General features: G+C 37.2%; 1 protein-coding gene across 2 annotated transcripts; it reads right to left on the minus strand.

The window, feature by feature from the left end:
* Positions 1-2,771: 2,771 nt before the first annotated feature.
* Positions 2,772-26,345, minus strand: LOC131538979 (gastrula zinc finger protein XlCGF8.2DB-like). 2 transcript variants are annotated; one of them, XM_058773211.1, is made up of 5 exons: positions 26,309-26,345; positions 24,696-24,847; positions 13,977-14,837; positions 11,958-11,971; positions 2,772-4,117 (listed from the first exon to the last, which is right to left on the minus strand). In XM_058773211.1, the coding sequence occupies exons 2-5, from the start codon at positions 24,778-24,780 to the stop codon at positions 3,482-3,484; spliced, it is 1,596 nt and encodes a 531-aa protein (XP_058629194.1). In that variant the 5' UTR covers positions 24,781-24,847; positions 26,309-26,345; the 3' UTR covers positions 2,772-3,481. The 2 variants fall into 2 exon arrangements, with proteins under 2 accessions (XP_058629194.1, XP_058629193.1); XM_058773210.1 differs by lacking the exons at positions 11,958-11,971; positions 13,977-14,837; positions 24,696-24,847; positions 26,309-26,345 and adding exons at positions 5,198-5,355; positions 5,993-6,075 and having other exon boundaries at positions 2,772-4,314.
* Positions 26,346-26,981: the final 636 nt, after the last annotated feature.

Below are 26,981 nucleotides of genomic sequence, written 5' to 3' on the forward strand. Positions count from 1 at the left end.
ATGTACTTTGTGAGACGCCTCTCCTTTCTCTTCCGAGAGCTGGAGAGGCAGACCTTGCATTGCCACCCTTCTCATCAGGTTTGTCCTGGACTCCAGGGAAGTGGTGACCTGTCCTGTTGATAGTAAATTACATTTGTGGGGAGTTAGAAATAATGTAGAGTAAGTAAAGGACAGTTTGGTTGTGAACATAACACTTGTGCATTGTAAATATAAGTTTAAAGTGCACAAAATATAAGTTATGGTTATTTAAATGGTTGTGTAAATTTATAACCTGACAGTTGGCTGTGAACAATGTGGCTGTTCAGCACAGCAGTGTCAAGCAGATGATCTTACACCACTTTCTTGTTTTCCTGGCACACTCAAGAAAGCCTTTTACCATGTCAGCCCTGTCGACTGCCCCCATCTTTTTATTATATTCAAGGACACAGTGAGGCTTGACCTTCCTCTCACCAGTGACATGGCCGACTTTCATGTACATGGAGTGTACCGTGGTAAGCATAAGAACATCTCTTTTATCATGCCATTTTACCACTAGCTGTGTTCTGTTCTGTCTGCATTCAACTTGCCCTTTCGCCATTTTTCCAGTGAAAACTGGCATTCCTGTCCTGTTGGCCCGCACAGTGCCACAGGCCCCTGTGCCATGAGAGAGGAGGTGCTGGAACAGCGGTGGACTGCTGTACCAGTTGTCCACATAGAGGACGTGGCCCTTTCCCAGATAAAGTGCAAGTAGGGTCATTCCAACCAAACCAGATATGCCTAACCCTTCATAGTCAGATGTCAGATGTCTGTAGTGGATCCGGTATAAATTACCATGTCTTGCACATATCCGGTCAGCACAACACACAAGATGAAAAACTTCACTCCAAATCGGCTTCTTTTTGTAGGGATGTACTGACGGAAGGCCAGCCTCACAGAGATCTTTATATGGGACAAAAACACCATGAAAGGAGGAGGTAATGGCAGTAAATATGCGTTTTATTTTGTGCAGTGGATCATGGTGACTAACTCGTGCACGGTTGGTGAAATTCAGACAACGGAGGAGCAGGAGGAAGCGGTCCTGTGAAAACAGCGAACAGTGAAACTTGTTCATGCCTTTATCACCAGCAGGGTGGATTATTGTAATGGTCTCCTCACCGGCCTTCCAAAGAAGACCATTAGACAGCTGCAGCTCATCCAGAACACTGCTGCCAGGATTCTGACTACAACCAGAAAATCTCTCAGGTCCTTACACTGGCTTCCAGTTACATTAGGATTGATTTTAAAGTACTTTTACTCATTTATAAATCACTCAATGGCCTAGGACCTAAATACATTGCAGACATGCTCACTGAATATAAACCTAACAGACCACTCAGATCATTAGGATCGAGTCGGTTAGAAATACCAAGGGTTCACACAAAACAAGGGGAGTCCGCTTTTAGCTATTATGCCGCCCGCAGTTGGAACCAGCTTCCAGAAGAGATCAGATGTGCTAAAACATTAGCCACATTTAAATCCAGACTCAAAACTCATCTCTTTAGCTGTGCATTTACTGAATGAGCACTGTGCTACGTCCGAACTGATTGCACTATGTATAATCATTTTCTATTCTTAAATGTTTTAAATTCTTTTTAAATCACTTTGTTTGATTATTGTTATTTTTAAATCCTTGTTATTATTATTTTTAATGACTATTTCACTTCCTTTTATGTAAAGCACTTTGAATTACCACTGTGTATGAAATGTGCTATATAAATAAACTTGCCTTGCCATTAGAGCTAACATTAGCATCATGCTTCATAAGACAATTTATGAGATTAATAGTACACTTTTACTCAGAACTCACTTCAAACCACCATCGAGTGTTTGTAATAACTTCCTTTTACGATCACATGTAGAATTTGGTCGTTTACTGTTGTTAAAATATGCTATTTATAGCCTTTTATATCACTGCAAAAATTAGCATTTCAGATGTACACATTCAACTCCAGAAAATCACAAACAAATATCCTATCGTAATCGTGTGTTTATTATCTTATATAATCTATAGTGGCTGTTGTCATGTTTATTTCTGCTGTGTAAAAGCCTTAACATGTATGCTCTGCTGAAACTCACGTTGTTTGTGATGTTACTGTCTCTCCGTTTTTAAGTTGCCAGGGATACATTCCAAGTATAATACACATTAGTAAAAGGATCTATTTTAATTTTTATTTGTCTATATACACCTTGGGCGGCCGTGGCCCAAAAATCTCTGTAATTTTCGGCTCTGTAATTTTTCCTGCAACTGTATTTTCAAAATAGCCCACTTGTGCCGCTGCCCTGGCAACACTGGTTCGCTGTACCCTCATCACACAATGATAGATAACCTTCCGCGCTGCGATGACGGCAAGAAGTTGGGGTCAAACCTTTTCATACGATTAATTTGCGTTAAAAAAATATTAACACGTTAAAATTTTTAGATTAATCGCATGCGTTAACGTTGACACCCCTACTTCAAACACACACATATTATGTATATGTATATATGTACAGGTGCATCTCAATAAATTAGAATGTCGTGGAAAGTTCATTTATTTCAGTAATTCAACTCAAATTGTGAAACTCGTGTATTAAATAAAATCAATGCATACAGACTGAAGTAGTTTAAGTCTTTGGTTCTTTTAATTGTGATGATTTTGGCTCACATTCAACAAAAAACCACCAATTCACTATCTCAACAAATTAGAATACTTCATAAGACCAATAAAAAAAATTAAAAAAACATTTTTAGCCTTCTGGAAAGTATGTTCATTTACTGTATGATGAGTCCTCTGCTCAATCTGACTTTGCTGCAGCCTGGAATTAAACCACACCTTGCTGGATTCGTCTGGCCAAAGGAGAACTGGCCCCCCGACTGAGCTTGGCTTTTCCTAAGGTTTTTTTCTCCATTTCTGTCACCAATGGAGTTTTGGTTCCTTGCCACTGTCGCCTTTGGCTTGCTTAGTTGGGGACACTTCATTTCTGGCAATATTGTCGACGATTTTACTATTGTCCTTTTGCATTATCAACACACTGTTTTCCTGTTTAGTACTGTAAAGCTGCTTTGACACAATACGTATTGTATAACGTGCTAAATAAATAAAGGTGACTTGATTCGACTTGAATGTTTAGCCATATCAGCAGCTAGAACCAGCTCCCAGATGTCATTGCCTGTTCATGTTCTCATGAATCAAATAATGCAGAGCAGTGTTGGTTATTTATGTACAATTTGTTTCCTTTTATTTATATTCTTTCTTTTACATTGTGGCATTTCACAGCAATTTCACCAATAGTTTGCTTCTGAGTAACAATATATGTAATGGAGCGATTCCTCTATACTATCAAAATTAGAGGGCGTCTACTTCAACTGCTCAGTGTTTGAAACTATAGCAAAGGAGATTGATAATGTACATGACAAAGGAAAATAAAAAAGTTTAAAGATGTGAAGATTGAAAATACATTAAGTGGTCATAAAAGTAGAAAATCACAGATTCTTTACAGAATGAGTTTGCAAATGACGTTTCAGGTCTCTTTTATATGTGAAACTATTATCGCACTGAAGACACTTAAAAGGCTTCTCTCCAGTGTGAATACTTATGTGAGTCTGAAGGTTTCCTTTTTGTGAGAAGCTTTTTCCACACTGAGGGCAGATGAAAGGCTTCTCTCCAGTATGAAGTCTAATGTGAGTGTTGAGGCTTCTTTTATGCAGGAAACTCTTTCCACACTGATGGCATATAAAACAGTCCTCTTTTGAGTGAATCCTCATGTGGCGATTAAGGGTTTCTTTACATTTGAATCTCTTTCCACACTGACCACATATGAAAGGCTTTTCTCCTGTGTGAATGTTCATGTGAGCCATAAGACTTTCTTTTCGTGAGAAGCTCTTCCCACACATTTTGCAGGTGTAAGGGGTCTCTCCAGTGTGAATCCTCATGTGGGCATTAAGGTTTCCCTTAAGTGTAAAACTCTGTCCACACAGTTTGCAGGGGTAAGGCTTCTCTCCAGTGTGAATTCTCATGTGGACTTTAAGGTTTTGTTTTTGGGTGAAACTCTTTCCACACTGTTGGCAGCTGAAAGGCTTCTCTCCTGTGTGAACTCTCATATGGACTTCAAGGTTTTGCTTATTAGTTATATTCTTACCACACTGACAGCAGGTGAAACTGTTAGAGTCAGACCTCTGACCACTTTTTTGTGAGGAAGTCTTTTCAGTCTTTAAGGATTTATCTCCTCTCTTGAAATCATGACGTTTCTCATCCTGATTTTCCTCTTCAATTTCATTCAGTTCTTTCGGACTCTCCTCTTTCAGTTCCATCAGGTCTAAAGCGGAAAAAAAAAAGACATTAAAGTAAAAAACAAAAACATAAAGCATCAAAGCCAGCATATATACTAGATCCTATATGCACTTAGCTACTAAAATAAAAATTCTCAGAATCTCTTCTCGATATTTTTTTGAAGGTTTTTAATAGGGATGTAACGATTTACGATTTTTACAAAATGAGATTTAAGACAAATTATAAATGAAAAGGTGTTCTTTTATTATTGCTTGGACAAAATGCTGAACATTTCTTTGTGTAATTGAAATATGTCATATAACAAAACTATGGTATGGATAGCAACGTTCTTCTAATTAATTCTGCCAAACAGAAATATTAATTATTGGACCAAAAATCTCTAAACATAAGCGGATAGATCTCAATTTATGTACTACACAGACAATAAATTATTACTGACATTTGTGAAATTCAAATTAAATGAAAGACACTTGAATTTAGTTGGACAAATGTATTGCAGCATGACCTTCAGAAAGGTATTTCATAAAACTGCTCAATAGGGACTACTAAGACATTGTATGACTTTCTGTTATGATGCAACTTCCTGTAAAGCTGCTCTGGTACAATGAGTATTGTGAAAATGTTATACAATTTAGAACAACTTGGCATCAACAAACTATTTTATTTGATGTGCTAAAGGTTAATTCTACCATTATAATGTTAACCCTTTGGCACGTGTGATCATACAGGTGCACACTTTCCAACAAAATTCATGAGCTAAGCCTATGCCTATCATCTAGGAGCTAGGTGCACTTGAAGGCAGCATTAGTATTTGACTAGTCATGTGATCTCAACACATCTGTCCACAAAAGGTGAACCACTCAATGTCAAATAGTGAACTCACTTCAGATTTGAGAATGAAAACTAACCTGTTTGTTCCTCAGTATCTTCTCGTTTCACTCTGAATGTTTCTTCAATCTTCATGTCTTCACTCTCCTCTTTAATAAAGGCCATCTTTACAATAGTGTGTCACCTGGATCTTAGTCGCTTCACCAGGAGTTCTTCTGTGTTTGGACATTCTGTCATTCTGTTTAAGATGAGAACAATTAACAGAAAGAAAAATAAATCCAACCTAAATCTCTGGGTGCGTCTCAATCAGCTGCTTAGTACAGTAATCATCAGCACTGGCAAGGATGTCAAGCAGAGATGTAATCAGTGGTCTTAAATGCATAGACATTTCTGATTTCTATTTGGTATTTAATGATTTGTAGATTAAATGTAATAGATTACACCTTAATAAAACGGTGTGCTTGTTAAAGTTGTTATTACAAATTTGTTATTTTTTGTATTTGTTCATTTTGAGCAGCAGGTGTCGTGAGCGTGCGGTGATTCGAGCGATTCGAATCAGTGAATCATTTTGAGAAGCAATTGATTCAATTCATTCGGAGTATTGAAAAGCTCCGTTTCTCCCATCACTACTTGCCAGACCGAATTTGTTTATAATAAACTGATTCACCATATAGAAAGCCAAATGAGACGCACCTTTTCTGTTACTCGTGTTTGCGCTTTATTCACGAAAAACTTTAACTCTTTAACTCAAGTTAGAGAAAGCATTACAATGTTACATTCAATGAATCATTAGTTTTACATCGATTGTAAAATAAAACGATAACATTAAACAGTTTGAATCGACTTAAACAGTTTAAATGCTTAAGAATACAAACCTTTCTTCAGACAAATCACAAAAGATGCAGGAGTGCGGCGCCGTGTTATGACGTCATTTCACCAGGCCAAAATAAAAGTCCTGTTCACACGCTGCTGCCGCTGTATATATATATATATATATATATATATATATATATATATATATATATATATATATATATATACACACTATATTGCCAAAGTATTGGGTCACCCCCTTCTAATGAACGGGTTTGACTACTTTAGTAATTTCCATGAGTACAAATCTTAATGTTTAAGCATATAATGATATTCTAGGGAATTGTGTGCTTCTAATTTTAAAGCAACAGTTTGGACAGGACCCTTTTCTATTCTAACATGACAATGCCTCTGTGTGTAAGGCAAGGTTCAAAAAGAAATGATTGATTTAGTCAGTGTGGAAGAACTTGACCGGTCTGTAGAAAGCCAAGTCCTAATCCAAGCTGAACACCTCTGGTGTGACTTTAAATGCAGATCTTGAGCCAAAAACTCTTTACCAAACACCAATGACTTGTACATACACTATATGGACAAACATATTGGGACACCCCTTTCTTTAGAACAGAAAAAGGCACTTCCAAAACTGTGGCAACAAAATTCATGTATTTTAAAAATTGTATTTCCATCTCTGTTGCAACAGTTTTGGAAGTGTCTGAAATGACTGAACCCATATGTACAAGTCATTGGTGATGAGTTTTTGGCATATATATTTAATACTTTGCATTTTAAAATAAACTTCTAAATGTCTGTTCAGTATTCCCTATAACATGAAACAATTTCATTTTTGGTGCTTTAAGTAAGTAATAAAAAGCAGTTGCAAATGTTGTACAAAATAAATATCACCACTGCTCATCTTTGCCCCAATAAAATGTGCAACATTTTGTTTTTCTACCAAATTATATAATGTCTAATTAGCCTATTATATTAATATTTAACTTACATTGGAAAGTTTTCCGTGACCTGTCCCGAGACCTTGGCAAAAAATCTCACGATTTATTTCCAGAACATGATGCATGATGGGATAACCTAGTCTCGAATAGCGCTCTGGAGTGGTATTCGAGATAGTGTGGATTTAGTATGCTTTAAGGGCACTGTGCTTTGGTGTTTTTAAGACCTGGGCCACGTTCAAGCTCAAACGCAACGCAACAAGCATCATTTTGCTACGGTTTCCGGGTTGAACAACATGTTTCCTGGAAACGGTGTGCAACAGAATTTGAGATACTTTTTCTCTTGTTTGGTGGGTGTGTCAAAAATGTCAGACCAATCAGCATCAACATGTATATAAACCACGCGGTATTAAACAGACAGCTCACACACTGATTAATGTAACATAAAAATACTATACATATTTATATATTTTGCTATTGTATTGTGAAGTGACACTTTCATAAACTTTTCTATACTCCTCTGATTATATATTGGTAAATATTACAATATCATAGCACAACAACAGTGATCAGCAATAATGATAAGCCTAATACTCAATAAAAATAAGGTTATATAGATCATAACACAGTCTCGGAGGTAAGAAGTGGATTATCCTTCACCTGAAATGTTTGTCTTTTCATCCTGAAATGCAAGGCAAAAGTTGGATCACAATAATTAGGAACCACAGTTTCCACAAATCCCTTCACTCGATTGGGATGTTCTCTTTTATTCTGGACAGCAAGGGCAGTGACTGTAACATCGAGCGTATTTTGCAGTATTAAACACGTATTTATACTGATTTCATCAGACTCCGAAAATTCTTCAAAAAGTACACAAAGAATGGCCTTCTCAGCTGCCATAGTTGCAACTCTTGCGTCATCAGAACAAGGTGTTCAATGCACCACCGTTTCCGTTTAAAAAACTTTTTGCATCGTTTTGTTGGGGATGAACGCAGTCCTGGGACAGTCTTGCGCACTTACTTCCTGTCGCGCGCATGCGTGCTCTCAAGTTGCCAAACCGCAAGTGTATTTGGACAAGGGGAATCACTGACAGAGGAACTGTTTACTGATGATGTTGACCATTCTTCAGCTGAGTTTAAACACATGCAGAATGTTTTTATTTTTCATTTGTATTTTGAACTGGTCAATGTAGCATCTATATGCAGTCCATTTAAAGCGGCTGGTATTGTGTCTTTTGTCGTCTCCATGTAGTCCTGATTGGTATTGACTTGTAGTTTCTTTTGGTTTTGCACTGTAAACATAACATTGTGAATTATTATTATTTTTGTATCTGTTTTTTTTAACATATACACCGCTATATTTTGGACTAATTGCAAATTGTTTATTGAAGATCCAGGGTAAGATTTACTATCAGCTTGCACCAGCACAAACCCTCATTTGGCGTTAAAAAATTACTGTCAGGATTTACTAAAAACACACAGTGGGAAATTAGTGCTGAAAAGGCGTGGACACAGTTATTTTTTGCAACTCACCTTATTGAATATGCATTTGTTTCTCTTTTGATCTATACATTTTTGGGAAGCGAGTATTTAAATGAATCATGCAATGAGATTTACTAAGATTTGCGCTTGTCAGTTCACTGGTATTTGCGCCATTATTTAACGCATGTCTTAAAGCAGGTGGAATTTATGCTGCTCTTGGTAGATTGCGCTGGTGATTATGGAAATAAGATGTTGTGTCTGTGTTCTTTAATGTGCACCTTGTCAGTAAATCACCCGCAGAATTTTCCCCTCCCATCGGCACTTTTATGGAAATGCACTTTAACGCTAATTTGCCCTGTTTAGTAAATCTAGCCCACAGTCTACTGAAGATAGTCTTGAGGTCATTACTCCATGAACTAGCTATTCTGCATCTGAAACTGGTATGTTCTGTAACTTGGCAGTATTTCTGAGGTGGAGAACATTGTTTTTAAACATGGGAAATATTATGTTCAAAATTCAGATATCTGTCTTGTCCAAGTGTAGATCCTCTTCCCTTCAAATCAAACTGTGTGCAGCACCTGTTCTTTCACTGTGTACTCTAGAACGGGTATTTTCAAATCTGTCTTGGAGGACCCGCAGCACTTCACATGTTGTATGTCTCTCTCATCTAACGCACCAAATTCAACTCATCAACTCGTTATTAGAGACTGCAAGACCTGAATTGGGTGTGTCTAATGAGGGAGACATACAACGTGCAGAGCAGGTGGTCCTCCAGGAGCGTGACCATTTTTATTATAATCATATATAATTTAATCATATAATAATTTATTCATTTGTATTATATTCTTTACTTATTTTTCTTGCTTTTGAAATTCAACCTTATGATTGTGTGGTTTCAAGGATATTTGTCTTCACGACTAAGAGAATTTCAAGGTAAGATGTGCTGGTAAAACAAAGTACAAATAAAGTAGGAATAAAATTTGTCTGAGCACTGAAACATACATACATACGCAGCTAAGATTATTCAATAAACTTTGCTCATTTTTGATCACTTCTTCTACTACTTTCTGATATTTCAGGCTTCCTCTTTTAACCTCTTAAGATTGATAAAAGATGTTTAATTAATTCAGTTTTGTTAACTGGTTTTTGTTGTCAGATTACATCCAATATAACATTTTTCAGGTAGTTGGCAGGATGAAGTAAACCAAAATAAATGAAATAAATCCAACAAATGTCTGTAACAAAAACAAAAATTATGTGGTTCAGCAAAACCAAAGGATGAAAGCAGATTTGAATTCAGAAGTTGATCACCTAACGCACTGAACATTTTAATCACACTGGTTTGATCATTCACATGAATGTAAGAAGAAACACCTAAGATCAGTGGTGAGGCTGCTGGAATGTTTAGCCATATCAGCAGCTGGAACCAGCTCCCAGATGTCACCAAATGAGCTCCAACAGTAGCAAGACTTTTGCCTGTGCAATGTCTCATCAATGAATCAAATAATGCAGAACTGCGTTCATTATTTATGTATGATTTGTGTCGTTTTATTTATAATTTTTATTTTACATTGTCGCATTTCTCAGCAAAACAAAAGTTTAACCAATAGTTTGATTCAGAGGTATCAAAAAATACAAATAAAAAAATCAAGGCAAAAGTGAAGGATCCAAACAAAACAAGTGGTCATGAAGGTGGACGATCAAATTTGGTCCACATTCACCTGAGAAATAAACAGTCTTAACTGCACAGAGATAACAGAGGAGATCAAAATTAGAGAGCAACCTACAATTTTCTAAATTTAAAGACCACTGCTTAATCCACTGATTATCCTAACAGGAGTAGAATGGCAGTTTTTTTAAATAATTGTATTCAGAAGCACAGAATAAAAATGAACTCTGACTCTCAATACTTGCAGATACCTTCAAGTAATAGGTGTTAATCTGGCACCTGGTGCTAATTTCCTTAATTATATGAAAAACCCTTTTTAACTGGCAGCATTCCTTTCATTTTCCCTGAGATTGCAAGATGGCAGGCCGCTCTAAGGTGACTGAAACCCTGCAACAGCAGGTTGTCCAGATAAAGGCCAAAGGGATGACCCTTTCAGCCACTGCAAGAGCCTGTTCTAAATCTGTGATTTCTTGAATATTGCAGCTTTACAATAACACTAATCCATTTAAGTTCAAAAAAGATGGTCACTCACGTAAAGCCCTGTTCGCACGGGATTAGTATTATCTGAGGACCTCGTGTGATATTAATTACCCCACCACATCTGAATTTCGTGTGGCACATTTGCACAAGATAAGAGAAGCCTGTGGTTTTACTCAAATGTACTGGATATGATGTCAAGGATTTGCGTAACATTATGGAACAGATTTACTAACAGCTTGCGCCATCGCAAACTTTCTTTTGGCATTAAAATAGTACTGTCAGGACTTACTAAAGTGGACACAGTTATTTTTGCACCTGTCCTTTCAGACGCAAAATTTATGGGAGGAGTATTAAAATGAATCATGCAACGTGATTTACTAACGTTTGTGTTCATCAAATTACTGGTATTTGCACCATTATTTAACGCCCCAAAAAAGCAGGTTTTAAACTATTTAGCGCTTAAAACGGCTGCATTTTTTTGTTGCTAGGAGGCACCACAAAGAATAGAGAGGATTTTTTCCACATGTATTAATTTATTTGGAATGCCAGAAGAGTGCACATTGTCTGAATCCAAAAATATCCTTACGCTAATTTGCGCTTCCCTTGCTGGATTGTGTTGGTCATTATGGAAATGAGATGTTGCATCAGTGTTCTTTAATTTGTACGTTGTCAGTAAATCACTCGCAGAAATTTCCATGCCCATCAGCGTTGTTTTGGAATTTGGAATCCCTGTCAAAAACAGCTCTGTCTACAGCAAGCTATTTTCTTGCATGCTGCTTTAAATGCAAATGAGCTCTGCTCACCCCGCCCCTCTCTTCTCAGCCGTTATCTGAGAGATGGTAAACTTTAGCCGCATTCATCATGAAACTTGCTAATTAGGACATTTTTAGGAAAGGCGATTTGCAAAGATTCATTAAAAAACTCACTTCTTATGAGTTTATACTCATAAGAATATACTCTTATACTCACTTCTTCTGGAGGTGAAGCTGGATCACGAATGATTCACGTGAACATGGACGCATTTAGGTAGATCGGGGGCGCATTCCCTTCAAAAACAAAGGTAATCCACTGCGTCTTCAGTGGCTCAAGTCACGAGGTCAACCAGCAACGAGGTCAACCCCGCCCTTACTCTTAGCTTAAGACTTCCCTCTATTCCTTAGTAATAGTTTGTCTCAGCAGATCTGTGAATAGGCTTTAAGAGAAAACTCTTAGCTAAAAACTTTTATTGCTATTTAGGAGAACTCTTAGTGGTAAGATAAAATGTTTTGTGAATACGGACCCTGATGGTTTTCAGCCTTCTCTTTCTGCAAATTGTACAGTTGTATGGTGTATAGCAATATGTCCCAGCACCCAAAATACTATCAACACTGTAACGCAGCCTCCATTCTTCACAAAAGATGGATAAAAAGGCACACAGGAAAAAAAAAAACCTTGAAAAAAAATTATATACCAGCCTGCTAAATCCTGGCCAAATCAACAGAGATGCAGATTTGCACGGGACTAATATTATCCCAGCAAAATATGGTAGGTAATTTGCGGGGGAATTTATACTTTACAAATTGCAGACATGCCCGATTCACACAGGATTAAGAGCACAGACAACCTCTGCAATTATTACAAATGACTTGAGGTCACTAGGTAATACTAATCCCGTGCGAATACGGCTTAAAACAAATGTACGAGAAGACAAAATAATGCGAAAACTCTCAATGGGGAACTGGTTCAACACTGCAGCTGGAATTGCTTGCCAGTTCAGAGCTGATCAGGGTAAGGATCTGTCCCGGCACGTTTAAGAGTAGTCGGACTGAAAGTGCACTCTGCAGTGACAAAGCTTCTCATCAGCAGAAAGAATCAAAAGGCTAGACTCACCTTTGCAGAGGAACATGTTGTGTGGACAGAGGAGAACTGGTCCAAAGTTCACATTAGTGATGAGAGCAAGTTTAATTTATTTGAGTCAGATGGGAAACATTTTGTTTGGTGTCAAACTGGGGAAAGACTGAACCCCAAGTGCGTAAAGAAGTCAGTGAAAGGTTGAGGAGGAAGTGGTTTGGGGGATGTTTTTGGCAGCAGGAATTGGACCTCTTATACAGCTACATGGCAAATGAATGCAGTGAATGCAAATGTTTATCAGAACCTCCTTTAGCAATATGTGGTGCCTTCTCTACAAGCATCCCCCAATCAGCCTGCAATATCATCCAAGACAATGCCCCCGTCACACTGCAAAATGGGTAAAGCAGTTTCTTGAAGCTAAGAACACTGAAATAATAAATTGGCAGATACAGGGTCCTGATCTAAACCCAACTGAAAATCTCTGGAAAATCCTTGGCGACAAAGTTATGGCTAAGAAACCTACTATAGTTACCGAACTATGAAGAAGAGTGGACCCAGATCACACCAGCACAGTGTGAGAGACTAGTGATGTGCTGAAATCATTCAAAGCAAGAGCCTCTACACCTCCAACTAATTTCTGACAGCTGTTACCCTCCAAAATTTTAGTTGTAATCTTCTTTTGTGCTACAGCGGTTACTGTTCTCTAATTTTGATCACTGTTTTCCACTTTTTTTGTTGAAATTCTCTGTTTATATGTATATCTACAGTTCATATTCCTTCAAATTTTGAGTGATGATAATCAACAATATTTCACAAAAATATTTCTCCACAGTACATATTTTGGTAACACTTTATTTTAATGTGTCATAATACAGAGTAATTACCTAATTAAGTACTTAGTAGTAGCCGTTGTTCTTACGTGAAACAAAATGTACTTACCATGTAACTAAGTTATGGAACAGCCTGTAATTACAGTTTGTAATTATGTAGAACTGTTACACATATGTAACAGGCCGAGTCTTAAGTACAATCTTGATACACTTTAAGTAGCTTATGCCTGTGTAATATTCTGTAATTGTAATGTGATTAGAAATGTATTACATGTATTTGAGCTGTGTACTGGTGGGTTTAATCAAACTAAGGTGCAGCTGGATAAGGTGTACAGTATAGATACACATGAAGTACACTTAAGTACAATCTTGATACATTTTATATTTGTAGCTTATGTCTGTGTACTTAGATTTATAATTACGTTGTATAAAGTCTGCAACACATATGTAGCAATCTTTTGGTTACATAATTAGCTGTGTAACAGACTCCGTCTATTACATATGTGTAACAGTAGCTGCCTATTACATCTACATAATTACAAACTGTAATTACAGGCTGTTCCATAACTTAGTTGCATGGTAAGTACATTTTGTTTCATGCAAGTACAATGGCTACTACTAAGTACTTAACTAGGTAATTACTCTGTATTATGGACACCTTAAAATAAAGTGTTACCCATATTTTTTGGTTCCAATTTTTTATTACCCTCACCACAATTAAACTGGCTTCCTACAGAGTAAAACTGCTCACAATATCTTTACCGAATGACTTTGCAAATGATGTTTCAGGTCCTTATGATATGTAAAACTCTTTTCACACTGATGACATTTGAAAGGCTTCTCTCCAGTGTGAATACTTATGTGAGTCTGAAGGTTTCCTTTTTGTGAGAAGCTTTTTCCACACTGAGGGCAGGTGAAAGGTTTCTCTCCAGTGTGAACTCTAATGTGAATCTCAAGGTTTGCTTTATTTGTGCAATTCTTTCCACACTGAGGGCAGGTGTAAGGCTTCTCTCCAGTATGAAGTCTAATGTGAGTGTTGAGGCTTCTTTTATGCAGGAAACTCTTTCCACACTGATGGCATATAAAACAGTCCTCTTTTGAATGACTCCTCATGTGGCAATTAAGGGTTTCTTTACACTTAAATCTCTTTCCACACTGACCACATATGAAAGGCTTTTCTCCTGTGTGAATGTGCATGTGAGTAGTAAGACTTTCTTTTCGTGAGAAGCTCTTCCCACACATTTTGCAGGTGTAAGGTTTTTCTCCAGTGTGAATCCTCATGTGGGCATTAAGGTTTCCTTTAAGTTTAAAACTCTGTCCACACAGTTTGCAGGGATAAGGCTTTTCTCCAGTGTGAACTCTCATGTGGACTTTAAGGTTTTGTTTTTGAGTGAAACTCTTTCCACACTGTTGGCAGCTGAAAGGCTTCTCTCCTGTGTGAACTCTCATATGGACTTCAAGGTTTTGCTTATTAGTTATATTTTTACCACACTGACAGCAGGTGAAATAACTGTTAGATCCGGTCTTCTGACCTCTTTTTTGTGAAGAGATCTCTTCAGTCTTTGAGGATTTTTCTCCACTCTTGAAATCATGACACTTCTCATCCTGATATTTCTCTTCCATTTCGTTCAGTTCATCTTTCTGACTCTCCACTTTCAGTGCCATCAGGTCTAAAGCAAAAAAAACACAAAATATTAAAGCAATAAAACCAACATAAAGCATCAAGCTACTAAAAGAAAGGTTCTGTCCAAGAGCACTCTCGGCACTTAACATGTTTTATGTCTCTTTGTCAGGGACAGATTATGACGCAGTGATGTCCTGGGCACGGACTGATTAAAGGCTCTCCTCAGTTGAAATTTGAGTTCCTTTTTTTATTCTTAATACTCCCAAACATACTAACTATATCATGAAATATTTTCTCTCTCAAATATTAGTAAATGCATTTTGCACATTTACAGATAATGTTATTTAATCTATAATGGACAATGGGCAAGTAGCCTACTGTTAGTGTAAACTAATAACTATGCATGAAACCCATCTTTTTACTTGTACCAGATAAGGGTGTCATGTCATAAAATATTTTTTATATGACTGATTTTGTATTCACTGTGAATTTAATAAAAACATTGCATGTTACTAATTATAACACTGTCATTGTATAGAAAGAGAGCAAAGAAAATTTACATTATCATTGACTTCAGTCTAGACAGAGTTCGAGCACTCTCAAAACCTCCCATTATAATCACTGAAGCTGTAATTTTTATATGCTGATTTTTTTTTATCGCGTTGTTTCACACGTTTTGCATATTGTTGTGGTTAGGCTATTTTCAGCGCCATATTTATTCCCTTCCCGCTCGTCAATTGGCAATCACTTAAGTCACATGTAGTCACCTGAACCTGTGTTTAACTCAGGCAAATATGCCAGGAAAATGTACATTTCAAGAGCTTTGGCTACAAAATGACCACTTCGAAGACTGGGTATTAAAAGTAGACGACAGAAAAGCTAAATGTAAAGTTTGTAAAACTACTATCAAGCTATCAAATATGGGAGCGGGAGCACTCTGTAGCCACGCAAACAGCAAGAAGCATGCTACCCGTATGAAGCTGACAGGAGCATCATCTTTGGCCCAAGTGCCCATCTAATGCAGCCTCCCTATATAGCTCCAAGAGAACCGCAGTCAGCTAATGAGCCGCTCCCACCTCCAGCATAGACAGTAGTGTGGGACACAGTGGAGCATGTCTCAGCCTAACACCAGCAAAGACCCTAGAGGCTGAAATCTTGTGGTGCCTGAAGCTTACTGAGTCCCACTGGTCATACAGGTCATCAGAACAAGGCAAGGCAAGGCAAGTTTATTTATATAGCACATTTCATACACAGTGGTAATTCAAAGTGCTTTACATAAAAGTTAGTGAAATAGTCATTAAAAATAATAATCACGAGGAATAAAAAAAAATAGTAATAATAATCACAACAATGAAAACAAAATTATATAAAAAATTATTTAAAAAGAATTTAAAACAGTTAAGAATAGAAAATGATTATACATAGTGCAATTAGTTAGGACGTAGCACAGTGCTCATTCAGTAAATGCACAGCTAAACAGATGAGTTTTGAGTCTGGATTTAAAAGTGGCTAATGTTTTAGCACATCTGATCTCTTCTGGAAGCTGATTCCAACTGCGGGCGGCATAATAGCTAAAAGCGGATTCCCCTTGTTTTGTTTGAACCCTTGGTATTTCTAACCGACTCGATCCTAATGATCTGAGTGGTCTGTTAGGTTTATATTCAGTGAGCATGTCTGCAATGTATTTAGGTCCTAGGCCATTGAGTGATTTATAAACGAGTAAAAGTACTTTAAAATCAATCCTAAATGTAACTGGAAGCCAGTGTAAGGACCTGAGGACTGGTGTAATATGCTCAAATTTTCTGGTTCTCGTCAGAATCCTGGCAGCAGCGTTCTGGATGAGCTGCAGCTGTCTAATGGTCTTCTTTGGAAGGCCGGTGAGGAGACCATTACAATAATCCACCCTGCTGGTGATAAAGGCATGAACAAGTTTCTCCAAGTCTTTACTGGAAACAAAACATCTAATTCTTGCAATGTTTTTGAGATGATAGTATGCTGATTTAGTTACTGCTTTGACATGACTACTGAAACTAAGGTCTGTCTCCAGAATCACCCCAAGATTTTTGACTTGATTTTTAGTCGTTTGACCCCTAGAGTCAAGGTATGCATTCACCTTGAGAACTTCATCTTTGTTTCCAAATGCAATGACTTCAGTCTTCTCCTTGTTTAACTGAATAAAGTTCTGGCACATCCAACTGTTAATTTCATCAATGCATTGGCAGAGGGAGTCAATGGGGCTGTGGTCATTTGGAGATAAGGCTAGATAAATCTGGGTATCATCAGCATAGCTGTGATAGTTCTTTCTCATTATTTGACTTAGTGGGAGCATATACAGGCAAAACAAGAGCAGTGCCAGAATTGAGGCTTGTGGGACCAGCACTGATATTTTGCCAGAATCAGAATTAAAGCGAATATCATTTTTTATCTTAATGAGTGCTGTCTCTGTGCTGTGATACACTCGGAAGCCTGATTGAAAATTGTCCAGGTATCCATTTGAGTTTAAGTAGTTGTTCAGCTGATTAAAAACTACCTTTTCAATAATCTTACCTATGAAAGGAAGATTTGATATTGCTCTATAGTTGCTCAACATGGTGTTGCGCTTTTTCAGAAGGGGCTTAACAACTGCAGTTTTCAGGGAGTTTGGAAAAGTCCCAGAAAGAAGTGAGGCATTCACCACTTCTAAGAGATCTGCTTCTAAACAGTTAAGCACACTTTTGATAAAAGATGTGGGAAGTGTGTCAAGATAGCAGGTTGACGATTTAAGGTGCCATCAATTGCTTCAAAAATAGACATAGTCACTTCTTTTAGAAATTGCGGTCGAATCTGTGTGACCTCTGCATAACTAGATGATGTGCCAATCTGCTTTCTGATATTATTGATCTTCTCAGAAAAGAAGGAAGCAAACTCATTGCATTTGCTGTCAGAGAGTATTTCACTGGGAATCTGACTTGGGGGGTTTGTCAGTCTCTTCACAGTAGCAAAAAGAGTGCGAGAGTTGTTCAAGTTACTGTTTATAAGGTTTGAGAAGAAGGTCTGTCTAGCTGTGGCTAGTTCCACATTGAAAGCACGAAGGCTATCTTTATAGATGCTAAAGTGAATTTCGAGTTTCATCTTCCGCCACATCTGCTCAGCTTTTCTGCATTGTCTTTTCATACTCTGAACTGCTGTTGATTTTCTCCAAGATGATTTTTATCTGCCAGTCTTCTTGCTGACCTTTACCGGAGCAATGTCATCAATCAGGGGTGCAAACTCGTCAGGGGTGAAAAAGGTGACAAACCAAACTATAGGCTAACATACACTACCAGTCAAAGGTTTTTGAACAGTAAGATTTTAGTTTTTTAAAGAATTCTCTTCTGCTCACCAAGCCTGCATTTATTTGCATTTTACCAAGCCTGCACAAAAACAGTAACATTTTGAAATATGTACCATTTAAAATAACTGTTTTCTACTTGAAAATATTTTAAAATGCTAGTTATTCCTGTGATTTCTAAGCTGAATTTTTAGCATTATTCCAGTCACATGATCTTCAGAAATCATTCTAATATTCTGATTTGCTGCTCAAAAAAACATTTATTATTATGTCGAAAACAGCGGAGTAGAATCTGATTCTCTGCCAGTAGGAGGCGCTTTGAGAGCGGAAGAACTAGCGGTTTCCCCGGTAACGGCTGTAATCTAAGCAGCTCCGCTCATGAACGCTACTTTATCAGATAAAATGAAAATAACATCAAAACTATTCTGAAGACAGTATGTTCCCTTCAGAGATACATTCATATAAATCACCCGCTTTTTGAAACGTGCAGTGCTCATGTTTATTCAACGAAGTCAAACGCCACAAATAAATCAATGTATGGGGAACACTGGTAATGTATATCGAAATATCGAAATGTGTTTAAAAATCATATCACCGTTATTGAAAAAAATTATATCGTGATACATATTGATATTGAATTATTGTCCAGCCCTAGCTTAGCGCTGCCTCCACTTGAGCTGAGTGATACTAATATTACTGTAAATTAAACAGTATGCTTTACTTGTAGGTCGAACAGTTCTCAAATCGACTTCATGTCAGAGTAATAGCTGATATGCGAGACAAATGAGACTGAGGAGCATTTTGCAAAGGGTAGAGAACTAATGCAGCGATAACGTAACTTACAATCTTCATAGCTATTGCAACAGCAGCCTCATGCAAAAAAAAAAAAAAAATACCCAGCAGCCTCATGCGGTAATCACCATTTATACTGGAACACCATAATTTACAGCAGATAAAAATGCATTCGGTCCTGCTCTACAGTGAACTTAATTTAGCTAGCTACAAACAGGCTAATCTAACCACCAACATAGCCCAATTACTTCACAAATAAGTTGCTTGCAGTTAGCTTGTTCCTTCACATTTTACATAGCCTCTGGAAATATGGACAGTTGCCTGCAGCGTCTAAAAGTTATGCTTCAGGAGTGAGATTGGGTGGTTGAGGGAAAGAACATTAAGGTAAGCCAATCAGAGGCAGAGTAGGGCGGGGCCATTCCTTTGCCAACAGGAGGAAAAAACGCTACAGGTGACGTGACACAGATTTTTTTTTTTACATATCTACACGATTCATGTGAATGACCTATTTCAAGGTGAAAACGGCGAATTTCGCCGAAAAGTGACAAGTTTGCACCCCTGTCAATAACAATTCTTGACTTTTGAGTTAAATGAATCCAAAAGAAGATCAACAGAGTCTGCAGAAATGCTTGGTGTTAAAGATATAGCCTTCATAAATAGCGCACTAGTGTTCTCGTTAATGCATCTCTTTCTGACAGAGACAGATCTAGATTCAGTGGTAACTGAGATCAATATATCAAAGAAAATACAGAAGTGATCAGATAGTGCTATATCCTTAATAACAATGGATGAAATGTTTAGACCTTTACTGATGAGTAAATTTATAGTGCGTCCACAATTGTGTGTGGGTCCATGCTGTAGAACCTGGTCGAAAAGAACGCACACACATAATCTTAACTCCCTCCACGCTGTGTCGTAAAAATTAACAAATGACCAACACAACGCCACAATTCTCTGACTAGCGTCCGGCCATACTCTCCTTATCACCTCGAGAGACTCGTAAACCATTATAAGTTTGAGGATGAAATGATCGCGCTACATCTGCACGGAGTTAACAACAAAGAACTACTTCTTTGGAGAGGTTCCAGAATCAGAGTGTTCGCGATACTGCGACCCCGCGTACCATAAACTACCTTCTGATAAACAAAAAGTGACTGACTTACAGCTTCGTCTGAGCTAAGAAGATCACTAGAGCCACACAACGTGATACTCCTAATGACCTCACGACCTCAGCTTTGGTCTCCCGCCTTCCAAAGGAATGCGCCTCTTTTCTCTTCTTCTGCAAAAAAAGCACCCAAACTTTTATGGACTTTGCCAAAAGGACAATCAAGAAAAGACTGCTGCTATTAAAGCAATATACTCAAGAGACAATATATATATATATATGAATGTGGTATTTTATGTTTTGTTTATCTTGCTGTGGTTATTAGAACTTAATCTATGACTTAACCCGTTTAGTAGGTAAAATTATAGGTATTCGATATGACAAATACCTCATGTTTGATGTCTTATATATATATCTATATATATGCTTGGTGTTTTATGTTATGCATGGTGTGTTTTAGTTTGATCTTTGCCTTATAACTGCCTTTTTGAATAGATAGCCGTGTGTAGTATTGGGTTAAAGCTTATCTCAAATGCTGGAAGTTGAAATGAATTGTATGTCGATTTTCAGTCTCGTATGAATGATGAATACTTTTATAAGAATTTATTAAGAAATGTTCCTCACATGATGGATGAAACATTAAGATAATGTATGCACGAAAAGGAGCCGTTCTGAGCGGGGCTCTGCCATACAGAGACAATGTGATTGGATCAGACAGTGTATAGGATGGACTCACATCAGTCCGATAAAAACAGACACCCAGCTTTGGAAAAGCTGCGGAAGAAAAAAAACTGAGCTGGAAAAACTTGGCTGCTTGGAAACTTTGATCTCGCCTCACCCGCCTACAGACTTAACATCTAGCTGATCATCTCAAAGTGATGTCACGTGACCACGACACATCAGCGCGAAAGTCTGGGATTCCCTCAAGAAGAACAGCCTTCAACTCAACTCAAAGCAAGTAAACAAACAAACAATCTCTATTTGCTGAGCTGACTTGAATGAATCTTTAAAAGATAACGATAGTCGAGTCTTCTGTTTGTGACGTCTTTAGGTCGTCTTTATTCTCAGGAAAGAGAATAGCCTTACTTCAAACTGCTTTCATCTTGCCAGAACGTGTGTATGTGTGTGTATGTGTTTTGTATTGTATCCTAGAATAGTAAATAAACTCTCGATTCATTTTTAATGAATGGTCTGGTGCCGTGATTTTCAAATCTTAAATTATTTGCCAAAGATCGTGTTACCTGTTGCTCAAAATTTCCCAACCAATTCTGTATTATTATCGTGGCCACGAGATAAACAGGATTGCTAAAATATACTGGTTTAATGCTCGCTGGCTCGAGTCGTTAAGAAAGTATAAATTATACGTTTTGATTAATACCAATTAATCAGATCCAGCGAATCTCTATGATTTGATTTTCTAAAGCTAAAATTCAAAATAAAAGCTTAAATGAAGAGCTAATTCTATTACAATGCACATGCTGAAATCAGGTCAAAAGTGTTTAAAACAGTTATAATTTATTTTGTAGTTTTCATCTCTGCATTATCTATGTGAATATTAAAATTCCCTGCAATAGTAAAACAGTCAAACTCTGAGGAAATCACTGAGGAAATCATTGATAACAGTTGTTTGTGGTTAATAAATCATTGATCAGAAATGATTTATTTTTTAGTGAGCGAATGTTTAAAAATGCTAATTTGATGGAATTACATTTCGTCTCTACAGCAATCTTAGATTGATGCATTACAGGCCGCAGATTAGATGAGTCAGCCATATGGCTTGAGAAGGCCTTAGACTTTCTATCACGTGATAAAACAGAAATAGGGAGAGCAACAAGCACACTGGGTCACAACCCGACACATATCACTGAGAGCTGTTTTCAATTGTTTTTGGTTCACCTACAGCCGATGGAGGAGGGTTTTTGGCCCTGGTGTTGTGGCAGCGGCCGGAGAGCTCTCACAGGAGGAGGCGGGAGAGCTGGGCCTGCAGCTGTTTTTAGTTGATATCTGGGGGCTTGCAGCAAAAGAGTGGGAGAGTTTGGTCCCAGCATACACCAGTTCCTCCATTTTCTGTGAGAAGCTTAGAAGTGGAGATGCTGGAGAGAGGGATAGTGTGTCTGGTGAGCGAGGCTCTGCCTCTGGTGTTTCCGGTGGCTGTGATATGTTGTCCTGGCTTCCCTGGCTGTTTTCCAGAAAGTCGTCCTTAGGCGCTGAGTCTTGGAGCTGTTGTAGTATGTCACAATCTGTCTGTGTTGAGCTCTGTGGGCAGGGCTCAGCCGGGATAGTTTCCATGAGGAGAGCTTGTTTTGGCTGCATGGCGTTATCAATGTCCTTGTGGGATGTGTCAACCACATACTCAGAAGCTGATATGAAGTCCTGTGGTCACTCATATTCTGTACAGGTGTGTGTGCCATTCAGGCCGAGTGGTTTGGCACACACCACTGAAGGATGACGGAGGGTGTTACGTCTCCCTAATTATTTGGCGTCTAGGGATTTTAGGAGGTAACACAAAACCATTAATGAATAAAATATATTAAGCTAAAACACTTTTCCCTGCTATGGAAGTGCGGTGTGTGCAATTAAAAAAAACAGACAGAGGCAACCCGGAATTAAAGTTCTGCATTTTAGTAGAAAAATCCATTCAATATTAGCTGCCAACAACAATAATAATAATAATATAAACTAATAACCCAACATACCTTCCAAAACCAACAAATATCTATTTACAAATTATGTACAAATAATGAATTAAAGACAACAAAAGTGAGGGACAAGAGCGATGCTAAAGAAAAGAAAATAACAAAACATAATCACTCCAAGTAACACCGATCAAAACTAAGCTAAACCATAGGAATTAAAGAAAATAACATCTTCAGCGTAGAACACCACTAACTACGCTGACTCACAAACATAAATACAGAATTTGGCATCCGCTCATAAACTAGTGTGTTTAGACAACTTTTTACCCTGTGTGTAATAAGATGTAAGTCACGTGACATGCTGAGCTGGTCCCATCACTATGTGTCGAAACAGGACGTAAATAAACTCGGACAACACCGAGAGTCGAGTCACAGCGTAAACGCAGTTAAATAACCGATGAACAGTAACGTTCCACAAGAGAAAACTCAAACACACAATAACTCAATTTCAGAAAACAACAACAAAACAGGGAGCAAACACAAAAGTAATCGTAGCAGAGCAACCAAATGAAAAGCAAACGCCCAGCTGAGTAGTACAATGTTACAAAAGCTTTTTATTTTGGATAAATGCTGACCTTCGGATCTTTCTATTCATCAAATAATACTGAAAAAATGTACTCAACTGTTTTAAATATTGATAATCAGCATATTAGAATATGTTATATTCTAATGAACATGGAATCCTTTGTTTTGTAAAAATCACATATAGACAACAAACGTAAAGTTTATTACTTACTTTAAAGTGTTTGCTTTCTGGAAAATAAATGTTTTTTGTCAGTTACTACATAATTAATTGGTATATATTTTTAACTGTTTTGAAATAATATGTTGTGTTTAGTGTTAAGGCCGTTTCTATGGAAGCCCGTTTCCGGCACTGAATTAAAAAAAATAATAATAATAATTTTGCAAATATTTATCTCACGATTCTGACTTTTTTTCCCACAGAATTGTGAAATATAAACTCACAATTGCGAGTTATAATGTCAGAATTGCAAGATATAAAGTCAGAATTGCGAGATATAATCCTGACTTTTTTTCTTGCAAATTGCGAGTTTAATATCTCGCAATTCTGACTTTTTTTCTCAGAATTGAGGGATATAAACTCGCAGTTGGGGGGGGGGTCTGATATGTTCTCAGAATTGCGAGATATAAACTCTGTATGTTTTATAATGGATTGAACACGACACCTGCTTATCATTTTTCATAAACATCCTTTATTTTTACAAGAATATCATGAGCTGCATAACACACAAACAGAAAATATATCGTCATAATCATATGTCTATTTGATTCCATATTTAATGTATAGAAAAAGTTTCTCTCATTTTTTTCATACGTGTCAATGATCGACAGATCTCAAGTGAACGTGCTCTGACTCATAACGACAGTGCCCTACAGATCAGATTCGGTGGAGAATTAATAGAAATTATATTCTGTATAAAGAACATGTGAGAATAAATCTGTTCTCAAATACCAATGATGACAAGAACTCAGCGTCCTCTCGTCTCTCAGAATACTCTTCTTCAGTTTTTGTTTACACTAGTTTTTGAAACAGCGCCACCACTCACCCTTTTGTGCAACAGCAGCTGCTCCGGGCACATGATCTCAGCTCAAATCTAATTGGACGGCCCGTTTCATCAAAATCGACACACAGGATGAAAAAATCCTCACCTTTTCGCACTGCGAATGATCGCGCCTGGTGTGAATATCCTTATTTATCCTCTATTGTTTTGACTCAAAAGCATCATTACGCAGAACATTAAAAGGCCTTTACACAAAAATTATGTTTTTGTTTGGGCTACTTGTGTGTTATTTTTGCTAATTTAACTTGTCACATGTTGTAATAACGAATGCCAAACTTGGAAGTAGGTGCACTCAAGTGCACTTGAAGGCAGCATTAGTATTTGACTAGTCATGTGATCTCAACATGTCTGTCCACAAGAGGTGAACCACTCAATGTCAAATAGTGAACTCACTTCAGATTTGAGAATGAAAACTAACCTGTTTGTTCCTCAGTATCTTCTTGTTTCACTCTGAATGTTTCTTCAATCATCATGTCTTCACTCTCCTCTTTAATAAATGGCATCTTTATAATAGTGTGTTATGTGGATCTCAGTTCCTTCACCAGAAGTTTTTCTGTGTGTTTGGACACTCTGTCATGTTTAAGATGAGAATAATTAACAGAAAGAAATAAACATCCAAACTAAATCTCTGGGTGCATATCAATCAGTTCAGGCTAGCGACAGCAAGCTACCTTTGAAAACAAGATCCCCATAATGCATAATCACTTTGCAAAGCCACGCCTCCTCAAAAACACATGGACGTGCTCAGGCAGATAAGAGACTAACCTGCGACACGATGAGAGACTTTGATTGAATGAAACGCTATCATATTACCTCATGTCTCATTCACCGCTGAGAAAACATTACAGTACAAAGTGCATAATATTACAATAACAGCACCGTTTATCATGTCTGCGTGAACAGGGTGCACAGAGGTATGCAAATACATATTTTGACAGGCAGGCAGGACAGCCTATCATAATGTTCGGCCAGACATTTTGATTGGACGAACATTTTATGGTTCTACGCTTCCCACAGACAATATAAATACATTTAGACCACTTAACTTAGTGATTGCTATCGAGATGTGAAGAGACTTTCAACTAGCATAACAAAATATGTTTTTGAACCAAGTCACCTACCCTGGCTTTAATATTTATGTATTAATAATTTATAATAAACTTAATGAAAAAGTTGTCATTGCCTGAGGTTAAACTGGGCCCTTGCACATAAGCTTATTCTGGTAACTCATCACTGGACAACCAGAAGATTTTTTTTTTTTTTAATCTCTTTTGAAGAGTTTGTCATTTTATTTATTTATTTAGTAAAAACCTGTATCTCAACTGTAAATCATGTTTTTACAGTCATTTTTCAACTTAATAAATTACCAGCCATTGCTCTACCCTGCTCATATGGTATTCATTTTTATTTTTAAATTATTTTTTGCAGGTCTTTTAAAAAAAAAAAAAAAATCCTGCAGACAGATGTAGCTTTGCACACTGCTAGCATCTAGAATGATTTTGATCAGCATTTAGTGTTCATAGGAGGACTCTCTCAAATGGTTATATTTTACAGTTTGTCAATTGATAGATTTTTTTAAGATTTTGCATAAGCATGTACAACCCTAAAAAGCCTGAAACCACAGAGCCCCCCGCATAAGAAATCACAATTTAACCCCTGATCATTACACGTTTGTGACTCGATGCGGTGATTCGAGCGATTCGAAACTGTGAATCATTTTGCGAAGCAAATGATTCATTTCACTCGGAGTGAACTGAAACGCTCCGTTTCTCTCATCACTACTTGCCAGTGACCGAATTTGTGTTTATAATAAACTTGTTTCGCGATATAGGGAGCGAAAATGAGACGCACCATTTCTGTTACTCATGTAATACGCGCTTTATTCACCAAAAACGTTAAAGTGATATGAGATAATTCATTAAAATTATTTATTCAATATTAAATAATTAATTTCCATCGCTTGTAATATCTATAACATTGATTAAACGGTTTGCATCGATTTAAATAGCTTAAATGATTAAGAATACAAACCTTTCCTCAGCCTAATCACCAAAGATGCAGGAGCGTGGCGCCGTCTTATGACGTCATATTGTCCGAACAAATAAAAGTCCCATTCACGCGCTGTTGCCTAAAATCACAAAAGGTAACAAGAATGAAAATCCTCTGACCTAATTTACACTTGCATCCAAATTTAAATACAGTTTGTCCAGTCTAAACTAAAAATGTTTAAAAATTAATAAAGAGGGTGAAGGTCTGGGTCATTCCTGGTATCCAGTAACATTTTGGCTTCATAATTTTTGGAGAAAAATTAAGTTTTTCATGTTTCTAGCATTCTACCAAAATAGTGATATATTTAACTATTAGGAATACATATTCGTCAAGCTCAGACTCAAAAAAAAAATAATAATCATGCGTTCAGACACTGGATGTGAAAGTATTCCACCCTGTTAGGGACATATAAATAGTTCACAAAATGTTAATAATGTAAATGTTAAACAATAATGAGCATTGGATAGTATATGTCCCTTATGCCATAATAGTTTTTTTTTAAATTATTACTCTTGAAACTATAGCAAAACATTGATTGATGAATAGAATATGTCTTGATTATTAAGAACGGGTATTTTTTGTGCCCATTTTTGTCAGCAGGATGGTAAATAATACAATAATTTTGCTCAAAAACATATATATATGCTGGTAATGC

This window comes from Onychostoma macrolepis, chromosome 04, assembly GCF_012432095.1.
Source record: "Onychostoma macrolepis isolate SWU-2019 chromosome 04, ASM1243209v1, whole genome shotgun sequence".
Taxonomy (NCBI): Eukaryota; Metazoa; Chordata; class Actinopteri; order Cypriniformes; family Cyprinidae; genus Onychostoma; species Onychostoma macrolepis.

Bases quoted from the DNA above. Each gene is read 5' to 3' on its own strand.
- LOC131538979 (XM_058773211.1), bottom strand. From the start codon at position 24,780: ATGCCATTTATTAAAGAGGAGAGTGAAGACATGATGATTGAAGAAACA. The intron at 14,838-24,695 runs GTTAGTTTTCAT...TTTTTGCTTTAG, and splicing joins AGATACTGAGGAACAAACAG to ACCTGATGGCACTGAAAGTG.